Source organism: Capra hircus, chromosome 5 (genome assembly GCF_001704415.2).
Source record: "Capra hircus breed San Clemente chromosome 5, ASM170441v1, whole genome shotgun sequence".
Lineage (NCBI taxonomy): Eukaryota > Metazoa > Chordata > Mammalia > Artiodactyla > Bovidae > Capra > Capra hircus.
This window is the reverse complement of record NC_030812.1, coordinates 109233049-109253619: the sequence shown is the minus strand read 5'-3', so window position 1 is coordinate 109253619 and position 20571 is coordinate 109233049. Positions and strand designations below refer to the sequence as shown.

At 46.7% G+C, this 20571-nt stretch overlaps 2 protein-coding genes across 2 annotated transcripts; one reads left to right on the top strand and one right to left on the bottom strand.

Moving 5' to 3' along the window:
• On the top strand, nucleotides 201-10904 carry JOSD1 (Josephin domain containing 1). The gene is made up of 4 exons (XM_005681080.3): nucleotides 201-994; nucleotides 7692-7820; nucleotides 7952-8146; nucleotides 8803-10904. Exons 1-4 carry the CDS (start codon nucleotides 810-812, stop codon nucleotides 8900-8902), a joined length of 609 nt encoding a protein of 202 aa, XP_005681137.1. The 5' UTR covers nucleotides 201-809; the 3' UTR covers nucleotides 8903-10904.
• TOMM22 (translocase of outer mitochondrial membrane 22) lies at nucleotides 11670-14367 on the bottom strand. The gene is made up of 4 exons (XM_005681079.3): nucleotides 14200-14367; nucleotides 13854-13972; nucleotides 13288-13405; nucleotides 11670-13053 (listed from the first exon to the last, which is right to left on the bottom strand). Exons 1-4 carry the CDS (start codon nucleotides 14308-14310, stop codon nucleotides 12979-12981), a joined length of 423 nt encoding a protein of 140 aa, XP_005681136.1. The 5' UTR covers nucleotides 14311-14367; the 3' UTR covers nucleotides 11670-12978.

Below are 20571 nucleotides of genomic sequence, written 5' to 3'. Positions count from 1 at the left end.
CAGGCCCCCGAGAGCGAGGCGAGCTGTCCGGCCCCACCCCTGACTGGCCTGCGCGTCGCCGCGAAGGACCTTCCCTGGGGCTGGGGCCGGGGCGGGACCCGCCGCGCCGCTTCCCGGGGCAGCCCGGTCCTCCGCGGTGGCCCGCACCACCGCCGGAGCTGACAGGAGTTGTCTTCTCTGTAGGGCCGCGTCGAGAGGGTGAGAGTTCGCGCTTTCCGAAGGAGCTGCGTCCGCCTCGGCCTCTCGAGGCCCCGCCGCATCCGAGAGGATGGAGAGCCTCCCCCGAGGCCGCAGCAGGGCCCGCGAACCCACGCCAGCCAGCCCTCGTTAGCTGCTCGAAATTTGCGTTTTATCCGCCGCTTAGGCCTTGTCTCCTGAGCCAGTGGCTTCGTGGTTCCAAAGAAATGGAAGAAAAGGAGCGATGTGACCGATTCCATTCGGTCGTCTTGCCTTGAGGCCTGGTTGGCATTTGCAGAGAGAAAATACAACAAGAAAATCGTTGGGTTTTTTTGGAGGGGGTGGAAGAAGGAAAACAAGGTCTTTGATTTTACATGGTTTTTTAAAACTTTTGCACTTTGACAGTGGCGGTGAAATACGCTAATCCGAAAGTTATCTTTTTGTTGAGAAGAGGGGGATTATTTTTCCTTTTGAGTCCAACCTTTTCTTCTCCCCGTGACAAAGCATAAATCATGGACACCAGAAAGTAAGGTGGACCTCAGGAATTCTCAAAAGACTGAGAAGCTTACATTCCTCCTCAGGAGGGAAGGGTGGGGTGTTTTTAGCCCTCTCTGGAACCTAAAAGGAAAAACATGAGTTGCGTGCCATGGAAAGGAGACAAGGTCAAATCTGAATCATTGGAGCTGCCCCAGGCAGCACCCCCACAAATCTACCATGAGAAACAGCGCAGGGAGCTCTGTGCTCTGCACGCCCTCAATAACGTCTTCCAGGACAGCAATGCCTTCACCCGGGAAACGCTGCAAGAGATTTTCCAGAGGTAGGAAACTCCCCTTCTCGTTGGGGTCTTTATACATATAGTTTTTGCTCTTTCTGAATTTCTGTGCATGGGGCAACTTCTCTGCTGCATAAACCTTCAAACTAATGGCTTATTAGCTAGATGCTGTTAGCAGGTGTAAGGGACACAGGAATGGGAAAGAGAATCAGGACCATTTACTGAGCACCTCCAGTGGGCTAGGGTCAGTGCTAAGAGCCTCAGTGGTGTTATCTCAAGGGATCCCCTCTACAGTCCATTGGAATGTGTAGTTATTTCCAGTTTGTGGATAAAGACAGGGCTCAGAGAAGTTCAGTAATTTGCCCAAGGTAACATAACAAGAAATGAAGCAAGCCAAGGTTAAATCCAGGTTTGTTGCTGTGCTGTTGACCACTGTGATATTAGTGCTGCTCAAGTCCTGCCCTCCAGGAGTTTTAAGAGCCTAGAAGGGGAACCAGATAGGTACACACTCAATCACCTGTCATCAGAGTTGAAATGTTGTGGGTTCCATAAGAAACTTCTTGCACAACACTCAGCTTCTCTATGAAGCCATGTGCTGGCCTTGGTGCTTTTTATATGGTGTTTTGTTTAGCTCTCTTAGTCCATTTACTGTCTCTATTTTACTGATAAAGAAAGAGAAGGAAAGGTCAAGTAATGTCCAAACAGCTTTGAAGTAGCAAAGCTATAATTTGAAGCTAACTCTAGGTCCCCTCCCCTTTCTACTTCATTCCAGATGGCCTTGCTTATCTACTTTGCAAAGTGCTACCAGACAGGTTGATAGAAGTTCAGCTTTTTTCTCTCAGCTTTGATGTTTTAAAATTTTTCTCTCAAAGAGTTTGAGAAATGGTTCAGCAGTGTCTGGATGAGCAGCATGTCTGCAGTCCATAGCAACTTTGGCAGTGAGCCTGTCTCACTACTCCAGCTTCTAAAGAGTTATCCTGCTCAGTTCTCAAGTGCGGGGAAAGCTCAGGAATTCTTCAAGCGGTGCATGTTGGCAGTTACAGAAGATCCTTCTCTGACTCCATTCAGAGATGAAATTATGGTCCCAGGAGGGCCTGAATTACAGTTGAGAGCAACCTATCTGGGGTGATTTTTGAAGCATAGGTATGGACCTTTTACCCTAAAAGAACCATAGGCCCTCTTTTAAAAGAATGTTAATCTTGTTGTGCTGACAAAGTTATAATGAGGGTAATTATTTTCCAAGGTCAATAATAACCATAGTAATGCCTTAGCAGGCATTGTGTCCTTTGCATCATAGCCATTACCTGGCAAGTAGAATGAACTCTCTTCAGGAAATAGGGCCCTGGGAGATGAGATGATTTGTCTCAGATTGTTGGAGGCCAGTCCTTTAGACTGCTTCCATTTGGCCAGCCATTAATACATCTTTACTCCTGACTGAATATTTGCAAATTATTTCCTAATTGAAGACTAGGGAGAAGGAAAAGACCCTGAGTGCTCGGATGTGCTTAGTACTTTGAATTCTGACAATCTTACAACCTGATTAGGAGTGATCCTAGGAAACCAGAATTCACCTTAAGCAATTTATCCAGTTTCACTCAACTAGCAAAAGTCGAGTACAAGATTCTGTGTGCCCATTCAGAAGTTTTTCACTGCGATAAATTTGGCCCAGGCCAACATGATGATAATCACTAACGCAGATGAGCACTCACTCCGTGCAGAGCACTGTTCTGAGTGCTTTCCTTGTGTTACCTCACTCCTGACACCCATCTTACAAGGTAGATTCTGTTACTTCTGATTTTTTCAGATGAGGGAACAGAGACTATTAATCGCAGGATTTGGACCCAAGCTTTGTGAATGGAGGACCTGCTTTCCTAACTGCCCTGCTCCTTCCTGAATATTGGGAAGGGATGTCAGAGCAATTATATCATCAGTAGCTGCTCATCCTTCTAGGAAGTTGGGCCTGGGTCTGAAGATGTGGACTGTGATTATAAGCTGTTCATGGATAATATCAGGACTCTTTCAGCTGTGTTTTCCCCGATTGAAAGAATGCTAAATATTTACTAAACTCACATAGAACCAAAGTTCTGTTCCTGGCTTTTGAAGCTTTAGCAAGTTGTACTGCATTGTCCAGTTACCTGTCAGCATGATGTAAATGTCCATGTAAATATGAGAATATTTGTACCCTACCACTCGAGAGGTGGCATTCTGTACAGAGTATTTAATATGGGAAGATTCTGTGTGAATACAGAGAAACAAAGAAGTGTGAAAGGAATCAGAGGGGAAAAAAAAGGGGGAGAAGAGGTGAGGGAGAGAGGATGGAATTTTTTAAGCAAACATTTACTAGCTGCCTGCAGTGTGCCAGGCACCACTCAGTGCTGTAAAGAAAGCAAGCTGAAGAAGACTTAGCCACAGAGAAGTAATACAGCTCAGAACTGTACATTGACCCAGCTTGAGAATAGATTTAAGTGAATTAGAACTTTGGAATTTAGAGCAGTTTAAAGGGAAAAAGATAATCTGTTTGGATCTTAACAGAAAAGAGTAATGTTGACAGTAATGTTAACTAGATAATTTTAAATTCCCAGATTCTAAGTTCTGTGCTGTTTTGAAGATGTTGATAAATGGTAGAAATGGGGAAAAGTTTTTGATTAATGCCATTTGTTGAGAGGAAGTTCGTCCTTGTAGTTGAATTCTAGCCAGGTAGAAGAAATACAAAAGCAGGGTGGAGTTTCAGTGCAGTTGTGGGTATGAGATGACTCATGGTAGAAATGGAAATGAATAGGGATTTGGAAAGGACTGAGCTAATGACAGCAACGCAGGAACAGGGCAGAGACAGTCCAGTGTGACAGGCTCAGTCCAGGATTTGAAGGTAGTGGTCACGACTGTAGTCATAGCGAGAGGTTGGAAAGGATGAACAACTGAAATTGGAGAAAAGATCAAACTATAAGGGATTACAGATGCTGGTGAACATCCTCTGCCACAGAGAAGCCCTTCTACCCCCCATTAAAAAGTCCCTGAGCACACATTCAAAGGGAGGAGCCACATTAAAGGTATGGTGGTTGTAAACTGAGAAAACATGTTGTTGAGTGTTAACCTCTAGAGATTTAAATTTTCTTATCCAAGGGCCAGGCAGACTCCTCCTCATCGCCACCACCTACAGAACCCTTCGGTGTGCCTGGCCCTGTAATCTGTGCTTTTTATGTATTTAAAAATTTAAAAACACATTAGGAGGTCCCGAGCCATATTTTCTAAGGTCACACCTCTTCAGAACTGATAAAAAGGAAAAAATTGAGAGAAAAGGAATCTTGATGAAATGTTTCCACATCTCCTTTTCATTGAAACCTGAAACATCACCTTAGACAAACACAGTGGTAACCACAGGAGAGGACCAGAGCCTTAACTGAGGACTCAGACATCAGGGGAAAACTGGAACCCATCTTCTCACTTGAGGATGACTTCACGTCTCAGGGCTCTTACGTCTGCCTTGGTGACAAAAATGAGAGGCTAGTGTATAGTTCAGAATCTCTGTGGAAATTATTAAGACAGTCTTTAACAGGAGATCGCTGCGGAATCTCAGGAAAACATTCCACTGAGACAGTAGGATTCCCATGGGATTCAGCGGGAGCTGTATTGAGGTATCCAGGAGACTGTTGAGTGTAGCTTTAGGTTTAGAGGTGAATTCCTAGCTCTGCTACTTACTAGCTGTATATGACTATTCAAGCCACCCTGACCTCTGTACCTCAGCTTCCTTGTTTACACTGCGGGGTTAATCTCAAGATTGTTGGAAGGATTACGTGATAAATCTCTTAAAAGTAGCTAATACAGTGGGCACCTGATTATTGTTAAAGTAAAAACAAGTGCTGGTTTAATGGGCACAATGGATAGAGCCCCTTCTTCAAAAATTTTTTTATCTTTTTTTTCTTGTTGGTTGCACCCAGCCTGTGGCAGCTTAGTTTCCCAGCCAGGGGTTGAACCCGTGCTCCTGCACAAGAAGCACAGAGTCTGAACCACTGGACCACCAGGGAAGTCCCTGGATTCCACTTAGTCAAATGACCTCTCCTGTAGGATTGAGATGGAAACCATTCTTGGCCTTTCCTATATTGATTGGTTTGGCAAACACATGGTTATTCAGTTGCTAGTGCCCAGCTATGAGAGATACAGTCACCTCTTCACTTTGGGCATTTATTTATTTAGCCACTCCTCCATCTGCTGTTTCATTGGACAAGTGTGAAATAACTGAATTCTTCAATGGTCCTATAAGATAGGAATAGTTCCCATGTTTACAGGTAAGCTAACAGGCATGGAGATTAAATCTCAAAATTGATACTGATGCTGCTTGGATGTGAACTCAAATATGTGTGGTCCTTAGATCGCTCTCTTTTTTCCTACTACATTGGAGTCAAGAAGGGTTTCATGGAAAAGGCTGGGTGTTAGGTGGAACTTGAAAAAGCTTTAGGATTTAGCTTGGAACAAGGACTAGGCTAAAGAAAAGAGGCCGCACGGTCATGGTACCTAAAGTACACTAAGCCCAGTGAAAGGGAAACAGCACATCAAGTAGGCTGCGAGGGCCGGAGTTGGCCAACGAGGCAGTTGGCTCCATCAGCAGCTCTTACGTAAGTAACTGAAATGACACTTTGGTGAATGTGGCAGGAACATACAGGCTGAGTAGGTGGAAGGAGTGTTTGGAAGCACGGAGGTCAATTTAGGAACCTGTTTCAAAATATCCAGGTGTGAGATAAGGGGCCTCCAGTTAGGGGGAGAGAGGAGGAATAGACAGGCAAGGGTTTGAATCTGAGATAGAAGATGTAGGACAAGGGGAAGACGCCCTTGGAAACTCTAGTCCTCAAAGATGCACTTCAAAAAACTGCAGTCAAGGATGTTTGGAAACTGAAACCTTTTACTAACCCACCTCCCCAAACTCCACCCCAACCGCTGTCTCCTGGAGACTCAAGGTAAATATTGGCATTTTAGGGGTAACCTGTTTCCGTGATTCATTCAGCTACTGTACTGAGCACCTTCTGTGGTCCTTGGGAACACACTGAGGGGACAGCACTAAGGGTCAAGCCTGGTAGCGAGTTAGGTGGCAAAAGAGGTGGAAGACTTGGCAATTTCTCCACTGGAACCTTCGTGCATCTACTGGCTGGAGACTTCACTGAAGGGGTCGAGATGCTGTTGAAAAGTTGGTGAAAGAAAGCAACTCGATATATCTTGAGATAGGCTTTCTTCCATAGGCTTTCTCATTTAATCTAAGTGCTCAAGAATGCACTGAGAGCCTTTATCCTATCAAGCTACATTTTAGACCCAAGCCAAGGGACTTGGCTGGCCTTTCCTCTTATTAGCCCACAGGCAAGTCAGAAAACGTCTGGTAGTAACCTGGGCTGTAATTAAATTGGAGCAGGTGGATGTAAGAGGAAATGACTGGGAGAAAGTTAAGGTTGGCCGGTGAGAAAAGGTCTCTAGGGCAGTAACGCTTGAGACCCACATGATGAGGAGCAGGCCGAGTGGAGATGTAGGGGAAGAGCATTCCAGACATCGGAGACAGTGAGTGCGGAGGCCCGAAAGAGAGAGCTTGTGTGTCCAGGTAGCAGACAGAAGGTCTTTGTGCTGGGAGGTAGTGATGAGGTCAGCAGAATCCTAAGGGTCTTACAGACCTGCCAAGGTCATTTAGATCGTATTTAAGTGCTTTGGGCGCCTTAGAGGGTTTAAGCAGCGGCAAGAGTATGTTGGAAAAATACCAGTATGGTTGCTGTGTGTAGAGTCTAAGATCTCTTAAATTTTTAGAGTTGACTGCAAGATCTGATTCTCTTCTGGAGATGGCAGTTAGCAGCCTCCTAGATGGCCATTCTCCACCTGTATTCCTGAGGGACTCACGACGTCTCCTTGGGGTGAGATGTGTGCTGCCCCACCTTTCTGCAGGTCCTGGCCTGCGCAGCCGGCGAAAGCAAATTAATAAGGTCGGAAATGCCTCCAGAACTGACCTTATCTGAAGATGGAGGAGTGGCTAAAGAGGGCTGACTCAAAGATGGCTTAAAGCCAGCAAGCGAACCAGACTGCAGTTGAGTTTTACTTGTCTGGTGGTAAAAGTATTTTTCAGTTGGTGTATTTTCTTTCAAATTCCAGTAATTCACACACGTGTATATTTGGAATACCTTTAGGTGGTTCATGCATTTCAGTTTAATACTGTTTTTAATCGCTTTCCCTGTGGCCCCAGTTCATACATTGATGTTACCTGTGTGTAGGCCTTTGAGTATTTAATAATTAATAATTACCAAGTATGCAGGCCTTAAATAGAAAGCATTTAAATTGTAAAAAATAAAACTAATGACAGGTACTACCCATGCAAATCAAAATATCAAATCCTATTTTCTAATGTTACAAAAAAGGCTGTATCAAAGCAGGGAGATCAGCAAAGAAGATTTCAGAAAAGGGAAGTCTGGGGATTTCATAAATGAGAGATTTTTCTTTGTATCCATTGAATTCACTATAGACGCACTTTCTAAGTAGCAGGCAGATAGGTGCCACCACTGCTGAATTACTGTTTTGCGTCAAAAGAAAGATAAATCCCTAGACAGCAGGAGCCCAGACTACAAAATACTTTAGTAAAAAGCTGGTTACACTAACTTTAGCGGACGGCAACAGGCTTCCAGGGGCAGTGGTGTAGAGTGTCTTCTGTCCCTGCCCGTGTGGGGCCAGGAGGGCTTGGGCTGGCCAGCCCATCTCAGCTTCCCTCCTGTCGCATTTGCAGGCTATCGCCAAACACCATGGTGACCCCCCACAAGAAGAGCATGCTGGGAAATGGGAACTACGATGTGAACGTCATTATGGCAGCACTTCAGACCAAAGGCTATGAAGCTGTTTGGTGGGACAAGCGCAGGTAATCGAACCAGGCTTGACTTGAAGGGATCTGACACTCAGCTGGAAAGGAAGCCAGTGGTGGGGTTACAGCCAGGGAATCCTGGGGAGCTGGCTGACACCGTGGAGCCTGACTCTGTTTCTGTTCTGCAGGGATGTTGGCGCCATTGCTCTCACAAACGTTATGGGCTTCATTATGAACCTGCCCTCCAGCCTGTGCTGGGGTCCCCTGAAGCTGCCACTCAAAAGGCAGCACTGGATCTGTGTTCGAGAGGTGGGAGGTGCCTACTACAACCTCGACTCCAAACTGAAGATGCCCGAATGGATTGGAGGCAAGAGTGAGCTCAGGTACCTGTGTGGCTGGTGTAGTGGCAGGTTGAACTTACCTTTGAGTGTTTGACAAGGCAAGTGTGAAATTCCTAGCTCTGTGGATCCTCTCCCTGTTGTTACTTAGAATCACAGGGTCTTAGATTTAAAAGACCTGAATCTTCCATGGCCCCAGAGGATGTTAGTCCCCTGGTAGAGAAGTGCCATTACCTTGGATGCTGGCTTTCCGGTTTGGTGGGACTGCCCTTGTAACATTCTCCAACTTAGACAGTTGTGACAGTATAGCTGCCAGTTCAGAGAAAGGAAGACAGACATTTGGGCCACAGAGGGCTAAATTTTCTTAGGACCAAAGAAGGAACCTTTTCTTTTCTTTTTTTTTTTTTTTAACAATTAGAAGTTCTTAAGAATACTTGGGGCTCTCTTCCTCACAGAACTGGCTACTGTTGGCAGTAATATATGAGGATGAGCAAAAGTTCAGATTGGAGATTTAACTGGAAAGATTGAGAGGTAACCAAACGTGGAGTGCTCCAAGAACAAGACGACTAGACTGTGTTCAGGACTGCCAGGGTATAAACAACAAGGTTACTGCCTGGCAGTGAACATGTGGCCCCAAGACTGGCATTTGCAGTTTTACTAGCATTTCATTTTCTCTTTGATGTACCCTTTTTTTCCTGTAGGAAATTTCTAAAACATCATTTGCGAGGAAAGAACTGTGAACTCCTGCTGGTGGTACCAGAAGAGGTGGAGGCGCATCAGAGTTGGAGGGCTGATGTGTGATGCAGCCCCAGCCAGCCTCCTGCCACCTCAGCCTCCTGAAATCCTCCGTGCTGTGCTGCGGCCTCTACCGTGGGTCTGCCCTTGCCACTTCCCCAAACATCTCATCGGGTTTTTTTTCCCCTCTGATTTGACAGTGCAATAGGACAGACATGTGGACTGTTAGAAGGACCAACCAGCGTTACTTGCTCCTGGAAAAGGAAAGCAGGAGCTCTGTGTGCTTAGGGTGAGCTGTGGAGACCTTGGTTTTATTTTAGAGAGGAGAAAGGAAGGTGGGTCTCAGCTGCCTCTCCTGGTTTCTGTGAGGGCTTGGCAGAGGCTCTGCTGGAGTTCACTGCTGCTCTGACCCCCGGGGGAAGCTGCCTCCCCGTCCCCTTCCCTGGCAGCCGGTGAGTCTGAACACAGTCCAGACAAAGCCCATGGGACTGGCTTGAAGGCCTCAGGGCAGAAAGGCCTCTCAGGAAACCATCTCCAGAGCTGCAGCAGCCGCTCAGCATGCCATCTCCAGCCCTCAATGCCACCCTGACCCCGTTTTTAAGAGTGGTTTATGGCCATCCTTGAAGTCTGATAATGAAAAAGTTCTCTAATATTCCATGCCGGGTGGTTGAATCCTGCAATATTCTAACATGACAGGGTGAGCTAGATACCTAAGAGAATGTGGCCAAAGCCAGGCTGGGGACAGGCATGGACAGCCTGTCTGCCTCACTCCAGCTTGGTCCCTGCCACTTCACTGCACTGGTTAGGAGGTTTGGGGACACAAGACAGGCCAAAGGGCAGTTTTCCCAGCTGACCTGCCCCGGCAAGATCGGAAACAAGTAAGACTGCCTTCACCATCAAATTCTACTAGTTTGAGACAGCATTGGGCAAGGGAAGTATTGTGAAGCTAAGCCCTCAGAGATTTGGAGCAGCTCAAATTAGTAGAAGTCTTAGGCTTGGAGTCACTCTGGTGACCAGAAGCAGAGCCCTCACGTTGGGCAGATATGTGCATTCTGCTTAGGACCTGGGTTTGTCATCTCTCTGGAGTCTCCTTTACAGATCAACTGAGAATTGACCCCCCCCCCCCCCACCTCTTTAAATAGCTATAGGCCACTTTTCTCCTGGTAACTTTGGAAAACAGAAGGAAAAGTGTTAGACTACACCGCCTGTCACCAAAGGGGCCGTGGTGGTCTCAAGGCAGGGGGTAGGCAGAGGTGGCCTGTTCAGCCCTTCACAGATCAGTGGTCTTGGCAGGTGAGAGCTGCCCCACTGGTCAGACTCCTCTCCAGCAGCAGAGCCAGCCTGGGGCTTGCATGTCCAGCCTGAGCAAGCTTAATGGGACGAAGCTGAGGCTTTCTCCCCACTGACTGGAGTGCATGTTTACACCAGCACTTTTTCTGCACATGTATCTTCAATCCCACAAGGCCAGTTTTTTAACGCTGAGTAACAGAGGCCACCAAGCAGCTACTGCGTTTCACCCTCTCAGCAAGTGGCCACAGTGTCTTCTGCCCCATTTTCTACACCAGACCTGCTTGGCACCACAGGGAGCTCGTCACCCCTGCACAATGACATTCCAACCACCACCAGCCAGAAGTTACAGCCAACCTTGCTGTCACAAGCAGGAACTTGGGTCCATGGGCACTGTCAGTGATGTAAGCCATTTCCTGGGAGGAGGAGAGAACTCACCACCAGTCTGCTTGGGCCCCTGCAGACAGCACTTCAAAGGAGTCCTCGTGCACTTGGAGGCCATAAGCCAATGGGATATGCAAAGACGCTTAACCATTTCAGGGCTGGTTCCTCTGTTCATATCCAATTCTGGTGCTTAGGAAGAGGGACCTATGCTGATGCCCAAGGGCAGAAAGCCCCGCTTCCTTTAAGGAAGTGGGCAGGCCCGACGCTGATGCCCAGTAAGGGGCAACCCTAGGCTTTTTGTTTTTTCTTGCTTTTATTCCTTTTTGTTGGCCTTGTGCTGGGTTTGTTTACAAAAGATGTATTTTGTTTAACCAGATATTAAAAATGGAAAACTCCATACATAAATTTCATGTCTGAATCCTGTAACCATGTACATTTTCAAATGTGAACTTTAGTTTTAAAAGGCATTCACAGCTGCTCTAAGTCCTCTTTCAGAGACATACTGTGCTTTGGTCAAACCTTTCACTTCAAAAATCCAGACAAGATTCACCAAGTACGACTTGATTCAAAAGAAATCTAAGACATTTCTCAGTTTAACTTAAAAAACTAGGCTCCACAATATGAAGAACCCTAACCTTCATCTAAGTACAAGTTTTCTTTACTGACAAGTCATATATTTTTCCCTAATAAGTAGATCATGTATTTCAAGAGGGCCTGGGGGGCCCCAGCATCAAGTACATTGCAGGATTCTAAGTGGGGCTGTCTAGATTTGAATTCAGATCAGGCATTTTCTGTTCAGCCTGGAGCAGATCATTTAACCTTTCTGGGACTGTTTTCTTCTGCAAAATGAGAATACTACCACCTCCTAAATTGTATAATACGGTTCCAGCAGCCCACATGAAAGGCTTAGTATTGTTACTAGCACAATGCCAATAAAAATGTATATTAAGTGAAAAAGCTACAGATTTCAAAGACAGGGCTACAGCTGGATTCACTATTAAGAGCTCATCAGCAATTACAGTTGGTCCTCAAAGAGCACAGGTTTGAACTATGTGGGTTGACTATACATGAAATTTTTTCAATGACTACCACAGTACCACAACCTGTGGTTGAACTGCAGACACACACAGGGCCAGTGAAAAAAGAAATGCGCAGACTTGACTGCATGGAGGGTTAGTCCCCCCAACCCTTTATTTTTCAAGGGTCAATTGTATTTTTTAAAAAAGAACAAACCCAAGCTGTACTTGCTACCTTCCTATTCCCAGACTAGAAATCAATACTGTCATTCTTTACAAGTCCTTTATAACTGTTTCTTTTTCTGGACTTGCTGCATGGCCATGTGGAATCTTGGTTTCCTGACCAGGGATCAAACCTGCAGTGCAGGTGCAGAGTCGTAACTGGTGAACCACTAGAGAATTCGCCAGGTGGCTCAGTGGTCAAGAATGTGCCTGTCAGTGCAGTTACGATCCCTGGGTCAGGAAGATCCTGGCAACCCACTCCAGTATTCTTTCCTGGGAAATGCCATGGATAGAGGAGCCTGGCAGGCTACAGTTCATGGGGTCGCAAAGAGTCAAACACGACCTAGTGACTGAAATGACTGCAAGTACGTGGACCCTATCCTCTGTTGGCAGACCCGAAAGTGATTGCTGGAACTCAAGAGAGGTTCTTGGACAAAGGAATTTTTTACCTTTTTGGCCTTATGGAGTCAGTATTAAATGGTGCTGCTGGCTTAGGTGAGAGAAAACATGAGGGGCAGCTGCTTTGTCCTGCTAAAATGGTCCCAGTAACTTCCAGGTATGTATCACAAGCACTTGGAAGACATTTTTTTGTTGGAATCATTTTTTTTTTAATATTTAAATACAAAATGTGAGCACTGACTTTTTTTTCCTTTTAGACACATATACACACAAGTCTAACAGCCAGAATATTGGAGGAAATGAGCTCCTGCTCTGTCCTCCAGTCCCCATCTTGTGGCTGAAGCTGCCAGCCCTCCCTCCATCCTTTCCAACATACACAGAAATTCACAGTGGCTGCTTTGCAGCAGAGCTGTAATTAATGCATTTTGTATTTTATCTTGTGTGCACATCCCTCCCCAACATCTCCATTCCATTAACGGTCAGGAGCACATCCTTCTCCACGGCAATCAGTTCCCACCCCAGCAACGGAATAGTGAGATCTTCCACCAGGAGTAATTTAGTGAGGGGGGTGGATGGCCAGAGTTGGAGTAACCGTCTGCGTTGCTGCACTCTGGTATCAGCATTGAGGAGAGAAATAAGTCAGGACAGTGGAGGGCACAGCTGCAAGTGAGGAGTCTCCACGAGCCAATGTGGGGATAAATCCCGCCACCAGGTTTATAGAGCAATGTGCCAAAGTTTAAAAAAAAAAAAAAAAATCCAATAATCAGCAGTTCAAACACTACTGAATTTTCAAACTTCTTCCCACCAAGACAGGTCAAATATAGCAGTAGCAATCTAGATTTTTCCAGGAAGTGAAGGTAGAGCCCCGGGCATTCCTCCTGACAGCCCTGTATTAGGCCCTAGAAGTATCTGGAAAAGAAAAGGAGGGGTGTAAGGCATTGTACAGACCCAAGGGTCTCATTTTCATCATACCTATCTGGGCAGACAAAGTCTATGAAAACAATGTTGCGAAAACAATGCTCAGGTACCCAAAGGGCTTGGGCCAGATCCCAATCCTGCATGGCACATGCCCTACCCAGGTGCTGGAGGAATAAACAAACTTGTGTCACCACTACTGGCAAAAAGCCCAGGGTCTGGGCTCACCTGCCGTTGCTGCAGCTGCTGCTGTTGTTCCATCTGCAACTTCTCAGTTTCAAAGACGACCGGAAGAACCAGGATCATGAAGGAAGTGGTTCCAATCCACAAGGCTGCCCTGGAAAACCTGCACAGGGAGCATGAGCGTGACGGCGAGACAAAGACAGACAGCTTCCCCAGGCACGAACTAGTAACCAAACCTCTCACCCTCCACACACCTACGTTTTTGATAAACGTGTTCTACCCAACCCCTGCACCGTACTCCTGCCACAAACAGGAGGAGCAGTTCTGGGGGCTGTACGTTTAATAAGAGTCTGAACTGAGTTCTCACAATGCTGCTTTTATTACACATTATCTCACATAATCTGATCCTCACAATGACCCCCACCAGATAAGAAGCCTCACTTTACAGAAGAGAAAATCAAGACCAAGGAAGGTTAAGGTGGCACCAAGCCAAGGTCACTCAGTGGTCTAGGTGGCCTCCGACCCAGCTGTGCTGCTTCCAAAGCCCGTCTTCATTCAGGGCACCTCGATCGCGCCAGGCACATCCCAGTGTCTTGGCCCTTGTCCCTTACCTGTACATTTTTTGAGCCACGAAGAGGGAGAGATCAAAAGTGGCTCCAGCCGCGGACCGGACCCTCTCCGGGAACATCTCTGTCAGACCCCACAGTCTCTCCGCTAGGGTTTCATCTAGCTGTGGTGGAAGAGGCGTGGATATGGGCCGAAGCTGCGGCGATCACCCCCCGACGCCGGCACAACCCGGTTCCAGCAGGGCCTCACCCCGCCTCCCGGAGACGCCTCCGTTAGGACCTCTCCGGGCTCCGCGAGGCGCCTTCGTCCAGATTCCGCAGCACGCGGATCCCACACACCCACTCCCTGCCCACACCTCCCAGCCCCTCTCTGCCCTGCGGCGCTCAGTACCTCCTCGTCGTCTTCCTCCTCCAGCTCCTCCTCAGGCTTCTCGGCATCGCCTTTCGGAAGCAATTCGTCTGGGGACAGAGGCGCCCCAGGCCCGGCGGCGGCGGCAGCCATGACTGTGGGGGGACACCGGAAACGGAAGAGAAGAGGCGAGTGCAGCGGCGAAGGCGGATAGAGCAGCTCTTCCGGGAGCCGGAGCTTGGCAGACTGGGGAAGAGCGCCGCCCTCTGGCGGATTGACTTCACCGGCCTTGAAAAGGCGGACGGAAACGTGACACAACTGGAAAACTTGTGAAGGCAGAGTCGGGTGTGCCCGCGGTAATTCTGTTCAGTGGGCTTAGGGTGAGCCCGAAAATCTGCATTTTATTAATAACAAGCCTCCCAAAAAATATCACACTTTAGTTCAGTCGCTCAGTCGTGTCCGATTCTTTGCAACCCCATGAATTGCAGCTCGCCAGACCTCCCTGTCCATCACCAACTCCCGGAGTTCACTCAAACTCATTTCCATCGAGTCGGTATATCACACTTAGGCCAACACTAGAAAGCAAAATGGCTGTCTGGGGAGGCCTTACAAATAGCTGTGAAAAGAAGAGAGGCGAAAAGCAAAGGAGAAAAGGAAAGATATAAGCATCTGAATGCAGAGTTCCAAAGAATAGCAAGAAGAGATAAGAAAGCCTTCTTCAGCGATCAGTGCAAAGAAATAGAGGAAAAGAACAGAATGGGAAAAACTAGAGATCTCTTCAAGAAAATTAGAGATATCAAGGGAACATTTCATGCAAAGATGGACTTGATAAAGGACAGAAATGGTATGGACCTAACAGAAGCAGAAGATATTAAGAGGTGGCAAGAATACACAGAACTGTACAAAAAAGATCTTCACGACCCAGATAATCACGATGATGTGATCACTCATCTAGAGCCAGACATCCTGGAATGTGAAGTCAAGTGGGCCTTAGAAAGCATCACTACGAACAAAGCTAGTGCAGGTGATGGAATTCCAGTTGAGCTGTTTCAAATCCTGAAAGATGATGCTGTGAAAGTGCTGCACTCAATATGCCAGCAAATTTGGAAAAGTCAGCAGTGGCCACAGGACTGGAAAAGGTCAGTTTTCATTCCAATCCCAAAGAAAGGCAATGCCAAAGAATGTCAAACTACCGCACAGTTGCACTCATCTCACAGGCTAGTAAAGTAATACTCAAAATTCTCCAAGCCAGGCTTCAGCAATATGTGAACCGTGAACTACCAGATGTTCAAGCTGGTTTTAGAAAAGGCAGAGGAACCAGAGATCAAAGTGCCAACATCCGCTGGATCATGGAAAAAGCAAGAGAGTTCCAGAAAAACATCTATTTCTGCTTTACTGACTATGCCAAAGCCTTTGACTGTGTGGATCACAATAAACTGTGGAAAATTCTGAAAGAGATGGGCATACCAGACCACCTGGCCTGCCTCTTGAGAAATGTGTATGCAGGTCAGGAAGCAACAGTTAGAACTGGACATGGAACAACAGACTGGTTCCAAATAGGAAAAGGAGTGCATCAAGGCTGTATATTGTCATCTTGCTTATTTAACTTCCTGGCTTCCCTGGTTGCTCAGAGGTTAAAGCATCTGCCTGCAATGCAGGAGACCTGGGTTCGGTCCCTGAGTCAGGAAGATCCCCTGGAGAAGGAAATGGCAACCCTCTCCAGTATTCTTGCCTGGAGAATCCCATGGACAGAGGAGCCTGATGGGCTACAGTCCACGGGGTCGCATAGAGTCGGACACGACTGAGTGACTTCACCTCAGTTATTTAACTTATATGCAGAGAACATCATGAGAAATGCTGGACTAGAAGAAACACAAGCTGGAATCAAGATTGCCGGGAGAAATATCAATAACCTAAGATATGCAGATGACACCACCCTTATGGCAGAAAGTGAAGAGGAGCTAAAAAGCTTCCTGATGAAAGTGAAAGAGGAGAGTGAAAAAGTTGGCTTAAAGCTCAACATTCAGAAAATGAAGATCATGGCATCCGGTCCCATCACTTCATGGGAAATAGATGGGGAAACAGTGGAAACAGTGTCAGACTTTACTTTTGGGGGCTCCAAAATCACTGCAGATGGTGATTGCAGCCATGAAATTAAAAGACGCTTACTCCTTGGAAGAAAAGTTATGACCAACCTAGATAGTATATTCAAAAGCAGAGACATTACTTTGCTGACTAAGGTCCACCTAGTCAAGGCTATGGTTTTTCCAGTAGTCATGTATGGATGTGAGAGTTGGACTGTGAAGAAGGCTGAGCACCGAAGAATTGATGCTTTTGAACTGTGGTGTTGGAGAAGACTCTTGAGAGTCCCTTGGACTGCAAGGAGATCCAACCAGTCCATTCTGAAGGAGATCAGCCCTGGGTGTTCTTTGGAAGGAATGATGCTAAAGCTGAAACTCCAGTACTTTGGCCACCTCATAAGAAGAGTTGACTCATTGGAAAAGACTTTGATGCTTGGAGGGATTGGGGGCAGGAGAAGGGGACGACAGAGGATGAGATGGCTGGATGGCATCACAGACTCAATGGACATGAGTCTGAGTGAACTCCGGGAGTTGGTGATGGACAGGGAGGCCTGGGGTGCTGCGATTCATGGGGTCGCAAAGAGTCGGACACGACTGAGGGACTGAACTGAACTATGACTCTGTTTTAACTAGACCTCCTTGTTGCTGTTGTTGCTTAGTTGCTAAGTCCTGTCTGACTCTGTGTGTCCGACCCCGTGGTCTGCAGCACACTAGGCTTCTCTGTCCTCCACTCTCCTAGAGTTTGCTCAAATTCATGTCAATTGAGTCGGTGATGCCATCCAACCATCTCATCCTCTGTTGTCCCCTTCTTCTCCTGCCCTCAATCTTTCCCAGCATCAGGGTCTTTCCCAAAGAGTTGGCTCTTCGAGTCAGGTGGCCAAATATTGGAGCTTCAGCTTCAGCATCAATCCTTGCAATGAATATTCAGAGTTGATTTCCTTTAGGACTGACTGGTTTGGGAGACCTCCTTGGGAGATAGATTGCCTGGGGACCTCCTAGATATTCCTTCTTAATCTCATCAAGGGTCACATCTCTTTAGGAGATAGCCTTCCTTTTTTAACAAAGTTTCTATTGTTTTATTTTTGGACTTGAGCCACGTGGGATCTGAAGTTCCCAGACTAGGGATCGAACCTGTACCCTCTGCAGTGGAAGAGCAAAGACTTAACCACTGGACCCCCAGGGAAGTCTAGATAACCTTTCTTCTTAATCTTGTAAAATGCCATGATGACCCATTGATCTGGATTGTGTAAACTGTCCCTAATTGGGCCTTATGGGACTTCCTTAGTGGTCCAGTGGATACAACTCTGTGCTCCCAATACAGGAAGCCAAGGCTTGATCCCTGGTCTGAGAACTAAGACCTCACATACCGCAAATACTGAGTTGGAGTACCACAATGAAGACCCAATGCAGCCAAAATAAATAAATATATAAAAATAAAATCTAAAAACAAAAAACCCCCACAAAACCCAGTAACAGGGGACTTCCCAGGTGGTCCAGTGGTTAAGACTGTGCTTCCACTGCGAGGGGGCAGGGCGCAGGTTCAATCCCTGATGGTGGTGATGGTTGTACAATACGGTGAATGTATTAATATGACTTAACTGTATGCTTTAAGAGATGGCAATTTTTATGTGTTTTGCCACCTATAAAAACTTTTTAATTAAAAGCCAAAATGTCAGAACAACAACAAAAAAATCAGAACTATCCTCCAAAAATCTCCCTAAGTGTCGGGGGTAGGGAAGGGCATCTTCTTACCCCAACCCAAGAGTGAATTCGAAGAGGAGCTGCTGTGGAGGAAGGAGGGAAAGCGTCATTGATTATCTTAAGGAGAAATGGCTCCGTGGCAGCAAAGGACACGAGGACTGTTGAGGGACAAGTTGCGGGCGCCATCAAGTGAGGGGTGATGCCCCATGCTGGGTACAAGGGTGACTCTGCCATCTGGATGGAGCTGAGGTGTTCTAGAACCCTGCCCCCAGCTCCTCTTACCCCCTGTCCCTCAACTCCATAGCTCCCACCTTTCCTCTCTCTTTCCGAATGTGAAACTAGCAATACGGTAGTGCCTAATTTGGTTTGGTTCAGTGTAGGACATAGATCCCTTTGAGAATTTTACAGAAGTTCTAAGTACCCTCTCCCAGGAAACCATACACATCAGCCTATATCTGTACAGTTATGCATATGGATCCCCTTATTAGGCCTCAAGCTGTCAATTTTATTTTTTTTTTTAGCATCTCTTTATTTTTGACTGTGCCGGGTCTTCACTGCTGCTTGGAGGCTTTCTCTAGTTGTAGTGAGAGTGGGCTACTCTCTGTTGAGGTGCGCGGGCTTCCCGTTGTGGTAGCTTCTCTTGTGTGGACCACAGGCTCTAGGCTGGCTTAGTTGCCATGAGACACTTGGGCTCCTCCCAGAGCAGGGATGAAACCTGTGTCCCCGGCATTGGCAGGTGGATTCTTAACCACTGGACCACCAGGGAAACCCCTTCTCTGGTTTTTTGCTCTCCCTCCCTCACACCCACAGAACTTTCTATCTCAGCTCTTCAGTAACAGTTCTTCCCTAATGACACTCAGCTCACAAATTTACAAGACGGTTGCAGTGATTACAAATGATAGCAAACATTAAGTAGACAGCACTATTTACTTGGGTGCCCCACCTCCCCAAGTAGTAGACTTGGTCAATAATGCTTGGAGGAGGAAGCATTTTAGCCAGCATCTGATGGATGCATCTGATGAAAAAGTAAGATCTTAAAGGTATATAGCATTTTTTTCTTTTTTTTTTTTTTTGGCCACACTGCATGGATTGAAGATCTTAGTTCCTTGACCAGGGATTGAACCCAGGCCCTCAGCAGTGAATGCAGAGTGCTAACCATGGAACCACCAGGGAACTCCCTAACCACAGCATTTCAGTGTGTGTGTATGTGTGTGTGTGTGTGTGTGTGTGTGTGTGTGTGGGTGGGTGGGTGGGTGGGTGGGGGGGCAAAAAGATTTATGGTAGTGAGATATGCTGATTATTTTTCCCATTTCTTACAGATTTTCATTATCCTTGACTTACCCTTTGTGCCCAAAGATAATAAACAGCACAGTCCGAATCTCATCTGTAACAGCATTAAGGAATGTATCATGTGAACAGCGAACACTGCTTCATCAAAGTTGACGCTGCTGCTGCTGTTGCTGAGTCGCTTCCGTCGTGTCTGACTCTGTGCGACCCCATAGACGGCAGCCCACCAGGCTCCCCGTCCCTGGGATTCTCCAGGCAAGAACACTGGAGTGGGGTGCCATTTCCTTCTCCAATGCATGACAGTGAAAAGTGAAAGGGAAGTCATTTCAAGACTGGAAAAATGGAGATGGAAAAAGGTAGTGGCTAAGAGCTAAATCCTCGTCTTCTTGACTTATCCTTAGACTCAGCTCACACAACACATCCATCAGCAAACACTGGTGGCTCCACCTTCAATTCCAGCCTAGAATCTGACCACTTCTTCTAAACTGCCACCTCTCTGGTCCCAGCCTTGCCCCTCCCATCTGTTCTCACACACAGGGAAGCCAGAGGGATTTTTTTTTTGTCAAATGAAAGTCAATTGGCGTTCCTCTGGTGAAATTCACCAATGGTTTGCTTCCCTCCTCACCCTAAATACAAGCGCTTCCTCACTGCAGAGCTGTCCCACACAGCTGAATCCCCCTCGGGTGCCAGTGGTGGTGCAGAGGAAACCAGGACCCACATCATTGGGACCATGAAACACGCCCCTCCTGATTCCAAAGCTTTCAGTCCCGGATCCTTCCCTTCTAGCTGGGTCATCTTGCTGGGCTTGTTTCTTCATCTAAAAGCAGGGGATGATGATAATAAACTTGAAAATTTTTCATGAGAATTAGAAACATAACCCTTCTTTGGTTTATGTCCCAATAAATCTATCTCATCCTTGTCATCCTCTGCCACTTCCTTCTCCTTTTGCTTTCAGTCTTTCCTGGTTATCAGGGTCTTTTCCATTCAGTTGGCTCTTCACACTAGGTAGCCAAAGTATTGGAGCTTCACCTTCAGTTCTTCCAATGAATATCCATCTTGCTAGCCTGGAAAACTATCGTAAGTCAAAATATAGTTTATACTAAATGTGTATCACTTTTGCACCATTCCAAAGTCAAAACATTGCAAGCTGAACCATCCTAAGACCACTGACCCACTGTCTACAGGTGTCTAGCATCCAGGGTACACAGTAAATGGTTGCTAAAGACAGTGGTTGAGGAACAGGCAAACTCTCCATTGAGCCTGTATTTGCACGTGAAAACGTGCAGTCTCATCCAGTATCCTTTCTCAGTGTCTTCTAAGTTAGTCTCTCCTGCACCAGGAAGGA

Bases quoted from the DNA above. Each gene is read 5' to 3' on its own strand.
- JOSD1 (XM_005681080.3), top strand. From the start codon at position 810: ATGAGTTGCGTGCCATGGAAAGGAGACAAGGTCAAATCTGAATCATTG. The intron at 995-7,691 runs GTAGGAAACTCC...TCGCATTTGCAG, and splicing joins CTGCAAGAGATTTTCCAGAG to GCTATCGCCAAACACCATGG. The intron at 7,821-7,951 runs GTAATCGAACCA...TCTGTTCTGCAG, and splicing joins GTTTGGTGGGACAAGCGCAG to GGATGTTGGCGCCATTGCTC.
- TOMM22 (XM_005681079.3), bottom strand. From the start codon at position 14,310: ATGGCTGCCGCCGCCGCCGGGCCTGGGGCGCCTCTGTCCCCAGACGAA. The intron at 13,973-14,199 runs GTACTGAGCGCC...CTTCCACCACAG, and splicing joins AGGAGGAAGACGACGAGGAG to CTAGATGAAACCCTAGCGGA. The intron at 13,406-13,853 runs GTAAGGGACAAG...CTCCCTGTGCAG, and splicing joins GTGGCTCAAAAAATGTACAG to GTTTTCCAGGGCAGCCTTGT.